This window comes from Cebus imitator, unplaced genomic scaffold (assembly GCF_001604975.1).
Source record: "Cebus imitator isolate Cc_AM_T3 unplaced genomic scaffold, Cebus_imitator-1.0 Scaffold263, whole genome shotgun sequence".
NCBI classification, from domain to species: Eukaryota; Metazoa; Chordata; class Mammalia; order Primates; family Cebidae; genus Cebus; species Cebus imitator.
The window spans coordinates 402,171-410,657 of record NW_016107578.1 but is presented as its reverse complement, the minus strand read 5'-3'; the positions used below and the strand labels follow the sequence as shown (position 1 = coordinate 410,657).

At 54.8% G+C, this 8,487-nt stretch overlaps 1 protein-coding gene across 1 annotated transcript in view; it reads left to right on the top strand.

The window, feature by feature from the left end:
- PDE4A (phosphodiesterase 4A) overlaps positions 1-8,487 on the top strand; it is a 47,336-nt gene that overhangs the window by 26,438 nt on the left and 12,411 nt on the right. The window contains exons 3-8 of the mRNA XM_037728383.1: positions 913-949; positions 1,076-1,146; positions 2,931-2,980; positions 3,157-3,269; positions 6,808-6,901; positions 6,999-7,123. Of these exons, the coding sequence (XP_037584311.1) occupies positions 913-949; positions 1,076-1,146; positions 2,931-2,980; positions 3,157-3,269; positions 6,808-6,901; positions 6,999-7,123 (490 nt within the window). The remainder of the gene's footprint in view (positions 1-912; positions 950-1,075; positions 1,147-2,930; positions 2,981-3,156; positions 3,270-6,807; positions 6,902-6,998; positions 7,124-8,487) is intronic.

The following is an 8,487-nucleotide window of genomic DNA, read 5'->3' as shown; positions in this document are numbered from 1 at the left end:
TCACCCAGGCTGGAGTATAGTGGCACGATCTCAGCTCACTGAAACCTCCGCCTCCTGGGTTCAAGCGATTCTCCTGCCTCAGTCTCCCAAGTAGCTGGGACTATAGGCGCCCGCCACCCACACTGGCTAATCTTGTATTTTTAGTAGAGATGGGGTTTGGCCAGGTTGGCCAGGCTGGTCTCGAATTCCTGACCTCAGGTGATCTGCTCACCTTGGCCTCCCAAACTGCTGGGATTACAGGTGTGAGCCACCGTGCCCGGCCTCAGTTCTTTTATAAAAAAATATATTAAAATAGTGGGGGCTGGGTACAGTGGCTCACACCTGTAATCTCAGCACTTTGGGAGGCCAAGGTCGGTGTTGTTCCAGGCCAGGAGTTTGAGATTAGCCTGGCTAAGATGGTGAAACCCTATCTCTACTAAAAATACAAAAATTTGGAGGGGGCGGGGAGGTAAAAAATAAATAAATATAAAACTTAGTGGTGCGAGATGGCACATGCCTGTAATCCCAGCCTCTTGGGAGGTTGAGGCAGGAGAATTGCTTGAACCAGGGAGGCAGAGGTTGCAGTGAGCCGAGATCACACCACCACACTCCAGCCTGGGTGACAGAGCAAGACTCTGTCTAAAAAAAACAAAACAAACAAAGAAAAAAAACCATATTCACCTCTCGTCTCTCTCCCTTTCACCACTTTCTCTCTTCTCCCCCGACCCACCTGAGCCACACTCTTTGACTGCCATTGCTTCCATGATCAGCCCTGGACACACGTCCATCCTTATGCAGTATAATGTCCTCTCCCTGGGCCCCACAAAGCCCCCTCCCTCCCTCTCAGCCTCCCTGGGTCCAGCCTCACAGATCGTCCACCCCAGAGAGTTGCTTTTCTGCAGACCCCTGACCTGCCTCTGTCCTCAATCACAGGCACGCTGAAGACCTCATCGTAACACCATTTGCTCAGGTGAGATGCCCTCCCCAAATGGTTACGGAGAAAACAGGCTCCAACATTCCACCACACTTGGGGGAAGGGCCCAGCCCTGCTGCCGGTCTGGGGGGACCCCCTCCTCACTGCCACTTCCCATCCCAGGTGCTGGCCAGCCTCCGGAGCGTCCGCAGCAACTTCTCACTCCTGACCAATGTGCCCGTTCCCAGTAACAAGTAAGTGAAGGCTGAGCTGCAACAGCTGTGATCATAAGGCGATGCTTTCCCAGGTTTTGCTCTCAGCCCTGCTGTGTGACCTCGGGCAGGCAGGTGACCTCTCTGAACCTCTGTTCAGACAATAGCTCCCAGAGAGCCAGAGAACCATTGCAGCTCAAGCTCCTAAGACACACGGTTTTGTTTTTTTGTTTTTGTTTTTTCTTGAGATGGGGTCTTACTCTGTCACCCAGGCTGCAGTGCAGTGCCACGATCTCGGCTCCCTGCAACCTCTGCCTCCTGGGTTCAAGTGATCCTCCTGCCTCAGCCTCCTGGGTGGCTAGGCTTACAGGCATGCACTGCCATACCTGGCTAATTTTTCTATTTTTAGAAGAGGTAGGGTTTCACCATGTTGGCCAGGCTGGTCTCGAACTCCTGACCTCAGGTGATCCACCCTCCTTGGCCTCCCAAAATGCTGGGATTCCAGGTGCAAGCCACTGTGCCCTGCCCAGAGGCTTTTATAAATATTTGGGGGTCTGGATGCATGTGATAAGGCCACAGCCACAGTCCCCAGGGCCACCCTGGGCCTTGACACCCAGTTGCTGGGCAGATGGCATTCCATGGGGTTTCTATTGCCCCTCTGTAAAGTGATGGTCACAGGCAAGCATGCTGGCTCATGCCTGTAATCCCAGCACATTGGGAGACCAAGGCAGGAGGATCACTTGAATCCAGGAGTTCAAGACCAGCTTGAGGGAAACAAAGTGAGACCCTGTCTCTACAAAAAAAAAAAAAAAAAAAAAAAAAAAAGAAAAAAATTAGCCCAGCATGGTGGCATGTGCCTGTGGTTCCCATTTACACAGGAGGCTGAGGCAGAAGGATCATTTGAGCCTAGGAGGTTAAGGCTGCAGTGAGCTGTGTTTCCACCACTGCACTCCAGCCTGGGTGACAGAGCAAGACCCTGGCTCAAAAAATAAACGGAATAATAAAGTGGGGATGACAGTAATGCCTCCTTAGATAACTGCTGTGAGGAGAGACGATGTCCAGAATGTGCCAGAATATTGTCCTGCATATAGTAAGTGCTCAATACACAGGAGTGGTTCTTATTTTGTTTTAGGGCAAGAGGTGTGGCTGAGAGCTGCCAGTCCTTCTGAGGGTGGGGGACATAGACATCCCTGGGGCTTGGAGGATTTGCAGGGAGTTAGTCAGGAAAGCTGAGACCTTGGAAACCCAGGACCTGACCTTAAGGCAGATCAGCCATGTGGTCTTGAAGAAGCTGTTTCATCTCCTTGAGCCTCACTTTCCACATCTGTAACGGATTTTTCTGGGGCTCGTTGAGGCTGCAGGCAGAGTACATGGCAGCATCTCTAAGACAGAGTGAGCATTCAGAAAAATGATAATTGGCTGGGCGCAGTGGCTCATGCCTGTAATCCCAGCATTACAGGGAGGCTGAGATGGGCAGATCGCCTGAGGTCGGGAGTTCGAGACCAGCCTGCCCAACATGGAGAAATCCCATCTCTACTAAAAATACAAAGTTATCCAAGTGTGATGGGGCATGCCTGTAATCCCAGCTACGTGGGAGGCTGAGACAGGAGAATTGCTTGAACCCAGGAGGCAGAGGTTGCAGTGAGCCAAGATCACGCTATTGCACTCCAGCCTGGGCAACAACAGCGAAACTCTGTCTCAAAAACAAAAGCAAAAACGAAAACAAAAAAACAGAAAAATGAAAATTGGCACTGTTCATGGAAAGGGGAAGGGTGGGACCTGGTGGGGGGACCCAGGCTAACGTTGCAGCCCCATTTTTTTTGCAGGCGGTCCCCGCTGGGCGGCCCCACCCCTGTCTGCAAGGCCACGCTGTCAGGTAGCTAAGCCCAGAGGGGTGGGAAGGGTCCCCTCTTGCTGCCCCAGTGGGGGTCCCTCAGCCCCTTCCCCACCCAGCAGTCCATTCATCTGGTGAACCCTGTCACCGAGGGCTGGGGCCTCTGGGCTTCTGCCTATAGACCTTCTTAGTCACCATCCTGGCTGCTCCTTCCTTAGAAGAAACGTGTCAACAGTTGGCCCGGGAGACTCTGGAGGAGCTGGACTGGTGTCTGGAGCAGCTGGAGACCATGCAGACCTATCGCTCTGTCAGCGAGATGGCCTCGCACAAGGTGCGCAGGTGGTGGGCAGAACCCCTGGGTGGAGCCGGTGGGGGCGGAGCCAGTGGGTAGAGCCAATCACTGGATGGGACCAGTGGGCACGGCCTGTGGATGGAGCCAGCCACTAGGCTGGACCTGTGGGCAGAGATAGCTACTGGGCGTGGCCGATTAGGGCAGGGCCAATCTCTGGGTGGGGCTGGTGGGGATGGGGCCTTATGGGTGGAGCCAACCACCAGGTTGGGCCTGTAGGCGAGGCCAACTATTGGGCATGGCTCATGAGGGCGGGGCCAATCTCTGGGTAGGGGCTATGGGATGGGGTCAGTCCCTGGGTGAGGTCAGTCCCTGGGTGGGGCCAATCCTTGGGCGGCAGCTTCAACTGCTTGAAGCTCCGGCAGATTCAGACTTTCCCCAGGGCTGGAGGAGCCTAGTGTGTGTTGGGGGGCGTGTCCGCCGGGTCATACAGATGTCAGTAGGTGACCGATTCCGTTGGGAGTTTTATGCTTTTATGGTCTGTGGGGGTGTAACTGTGGCTGTGGGTCTGTGTAGCTGCTGGTCTATTGGCTATGCATCTGCAGCGCTGGTGTTTTGGGAGTGGACTCTAAGGAGTGGCATGCCAGTGTGTACCTGTGGAGGGTGTATGGGTGTGCACGGGTGATTATTCAGGGCTATAGGTATGTGGGGCTATACCAGAGGGGTGCGCATGTCTGCAGGGGAGAGTTGGACCAGATGGGAATCTGAGTGTGTAGCTCTGTGTGTTTGTGAATGTGGGTGTGTTTGCAGGGCTGCAGGGGTGAGTGCAAGGCCCCCGTGTACTGTTGTGCAGACTGTGCACTCCACAACCCCAGAGGACACCATTCAGAAAACAGGCAGTATGTGTGAGTGATGCTTCCTGGAGTTGGAGAGAGTGGTAGCAGCCCTTGTGGGTGGGTGCGTATCAAGACATGATCTGGAGGTGGGAGTGTCTTTGTTGGGGGGGTGCTTAATTGGTGGGTGGAGGCTTGTGTGGGAACATACCAGTCCAAGGGTGATTGTGTCTCTGAGGGTGGGTCAAGCATCTGAAATGTGGCTGTGTCTCTGGGTATGGGTCTGAGGGTGTTTCTTCGTGAGTGAGTGGTGTGTGAGTATGTGTGTGCGTGTGTGAATTTTTGCATCTGTGAGTGTATATCCTTATGGATTTGTCAGGGTATGTTTGTGTCCAAGGTCAATGGATATTCGTAATGGTTGAAAACTGTGTCTGTGGGTGTGCCTACTGTGTGTCTGTAAGCGTGGCTTGCATCAGTGTCTGTCCCTAGGTGTGGGCCTGTGCCCTTGGATGGGGCGTGTCTGGAGGCATCTGCTATATGCTCAGCTGTGGACCTATAAATGTGTTGGACATCTGAGTTGTCACTACCTCGGGCATTTGGGTATCTGTGTGTATTCGAGTGTCAAGTGCCTGGATGTGTGTGGGTGTCCCTGGAAGGTGTGTCTCAGGGTGTTTGTACATCTGTGAGTGTACAGTGGGTGTGTGTTTCTGTCTCTGGGTTTGTCCATGGAAGGGACAGGTCCTCACAGGGACAGCCCACCTGGGTCTGGCTGAGGCCCGTGGGGCTCTGATGCCCCTTTAACGCCCCCCCACCCCCAGCACCACCTGACATCCCATGCAGTCTGCCAGTGCTGCAGTGAGCACACACGCACGCACACGGGTGCACACAAGGAGCTCTGCAGCCTCCTCCTGGGACCCTTGCCCTCCTCCCTCCCATGGGCACGGACCCTCCACCGCCTCCACCCACCGCTGTGTGGGGGCCCACTGGGGCCCAGGGCTGGCGGACCATGTAACCAGGGCTGCCGCCGGGAGCGCGGAGGGGAAGGGAGCCCCCAGCCCTGCTGGGCCGGCCCAGGCCCCTCCGCGGCTCCCCCTTCCACTACCCACCTGCCCGGCACCCCCTCCCGGGTGGTCGTCAACCCTGGGACTCCCCAAGCCCAGCCTCTGTGTGCAGCAGCCCCAGGCGGGCTAAGTCTCCAAGATGCCCTTGGTGGATTTCTTCTGCGAGACCTGCTCCAAGCCGTGGCTGGTGGGCTGGTGGGACCAGGTAGGAGGGTGCAGGGTAGTGGGTGGGCAGGCATCCCGGCCAGCTGGGCCCCTGGTGTGGGCTTGTGTGTGTTGCTGTGCACGTGTGTGGCCTGGAGATGAAGCCTTGTGACAGTCTCTGTATGTGGCCAGGGTTGGGCGTGGATGGCGGGTGACTGGGGGTGTGTGACTCTCCCTGGGGGGGACTGTGGGTCCCTCACTGGGTGTGACTGTGTCAGTGCCTGGATGTGTGTGTGTGTGTCTGCCTGACTGTAGGCTTGTTTGCCTGGGTCACGGTGTGGCCCTGTCTGAGATCATCTGGCTCTGACCATGGTGTTGTGTGTTGGGCTGTGTGTCTGAGCCCAGAGCTGCCTGATATTTTGGGGACACGTGACCCCAAATGTCAGTGACTACCTTATTTTGCATACCCTTTGATCTGTGTGTCTGGGCTGTGTGACGCTGTGTAGGACTGAGAGCCTATGACTGTGTGTGTGTGGTTGTGTGAGATTTTGTGGGTCCATCTTGTGTGGATGTGTGTCTCTGTACTCAGGGTCTCTGGGTGGCACCAGGAGGAGGGAGTGCCCTGTCCCAGCATAAGCCATGCAGGCTCACCCCTCCTGCCAAGTGCCCCTCGTGCCCCCCTGGACAGAGTCTGCTCCTGCTTTTGGGGTGTTGTGGCAGAGCTTGGGGGTGGGGCGCCAATGCCCTTTCTCCTCTGTGTACAATGTCACAGCAAAGGCCTGTGCAGAGTGACATGGGGGGACCAGGAGGGGCGTCCAAGCCAGGTTTTGGGTATATTCCGTTCATCTGTGCATCTGTCTACCTCTCTAGGGCTGGGGGAGAGGGGGCTATGATGGGAACACCCCTCCCCCTCCCCTGAATGATCAAACTGGGATTTCCTCAGCTCACCATTCTCCCCTGCCCTGGCCAAAGCTTTTTGTCCCCCAGAGTTTGGGTACCGCGTTCCCTTTTCCCAAACTGAGCTGGGGGCCAGGACCCAGGACCCCCAGGAATGGGGTCCGTGTCTGGGAAGACTCGCATCAGGAGCAGCTCTGGGAAGGCAGGGGTTAAGGGGCCTTCGCTTGCCCCCCTTTTCCCCAGCTCAGCAGCTGGTTGGAGGGGGAGTTGCTAAGGAGACTCCCATCGCCATGGCTACGGGATTCTCCTGCTTCCCCATTGGCTCCCTGTTAAGGCAGGAGCCCCTCCCTTCCACAGGTGCCCCTCTGGCTCCTCCTTGAGGGGAATGGGGAGGGGAGCCCCTCTTTCCTCAGGCAGGAAGGGTTGTGCTGATCATGACTCCCCAAACCTGGGGACCTCCATCTAGAGCTGGGAGGAGAGGAAGGGCTGACCCCACCCCCCTAGTAGCCTCATAGGGGCTCTGTTGGCTGAGCAGAAAAATAGGAGGGACTCATGGGGTCTTCAGGCATTCTCAGGAAAGACTGACACCCTCCCCACCACTGTGTTTCCCCCATCATTTCTTCCTTGTTGATTCCTTCACCTTAGTTCAAGAGGATGTTGAACCGTGAACTCACACACCTGTCAGAAATGAGCAGGTCAGGAAACCAGGTCTCAGAGTACATTTCCACAACATTCCTGGGTGAGTGAGGAGCAGCAAGTGGGATTGGTGGGGGGAACCCCTGGGGTAGAGAGGGGGCTGTCCCTGACCTTGGGTCCTGTTGCTCATGTTTTTCCAGGGACTCACTCTCAACTCCCCAAAGGTCAAAGTCACTCTATCCAAGTGCCCTTCACTCCTGATGCCCCCAAACTCTGTGAAACCCCCAACTTCTATAGAACCCAACATTTGAAGTCATCTGTGAACGTAAAACACTTCTAAACTTTAAAAAGCTTCCAGGGGCTAGGCATGGTGTCTCATGCCTGTAATCCCAACACTTTGGGAGGCAGAGGCTGGCAGATCACTTGAGATCAGGAGTTTGAGACCTGCCTGGCCAGCATGGTGAAACCCGGTCTCTATTAAAAATAAAAAAAATGGCTGGGCACAGTGGCTCATGCCTGTGATCCCAGCACTTTGGGAGGCCGAGGTAGGTGGATCACCTGAGGTCTGGAGTTTGAGACAAGCCTGGCCAACACGGTGAGACCCCATCTCTACCAAAAATACAAAAAATTAGCCAGGTGTGGTGGTGGATGCCTGTAATCCCAGCTGTTCGGGAGGCTGAGGCAGGAGAATTACATGAACCTGGGGGGCGAAGGTTGCAGTGAGCCGAGACCTCGCCATTGCACTCTGGCCTGGGAAATAGAGTGAGACTCTGTCTCAGAAACAAACAGACAGACAGACAAGCAAACAAAAAAACCTCTGTATCTTAGGTGCTCACTTGAATCCAGGAGGCAGAGGTTGCAGTAAGCCGAGATCTCACCACTGCACTCCAGCCTGGGCAACATACCCAGACTCTGTCTAAAAAGATAAGCAAAAAAAAAAAAAAAACCATCCAAGCTGAAAAGCCTTCTGAACTGAGTAGAACCCCACATTCAATAGACTTTCCAAACTTGGATTGTCTTCCCTCCAAACTCAGTAGACCCCCCCCAAACTCAAGAGAGTTGCCCAAAGTCAGTAGAGTGCTCAAACGTAAGGGAAGCGCTTTGCTTCCGAGTCCATAAAAGCCCCCAAACTTTAGCAAACCTCCAAACTGAAAAACCCCAAATTCAGTAGGATCCCCAAATTTGGCATGACTCCCTCAATTCAGTAGACGCCCAAAATGTGAGAACCCTAATCTCTAGAAGGTTCTCAAGCTTAAGAACCTGTAAGAGGCAGAAAGAGGTGGCTCATGCCTGTAATACCAGCACGTTGGGAAGCTGAGGCAAGAGTATTGCTTGAGCCCAGGAGTTCAAGACCAGCCTGGGCAACATACTGAGATCCTGTCTCTACAAACAAATAAAAAAACTAGTTGGGCATGGTGGCATGTGCCTGTGGTCCCAGCCACTTGGGAGTCTAGGCAGGAGGATTACTTGAGGCCAGGAGTTCCAGGCTGCAATGAGACATGATTGCTTCACTGCCCTCCAGCCTGGGTGACAGAGCTGAGATCCTGCCTCAAAAAAACAAACAAAACCCTGCAAGATGCCTAACTCAGGGCCCGGTGTGGTGGCTCACGCCTGTAATCCAAGCACTTTGGAGGCCAAGGCAGGCGGATCACCTGAGGTCGGGAGTTCAAGACCAGCCTGACCAACATG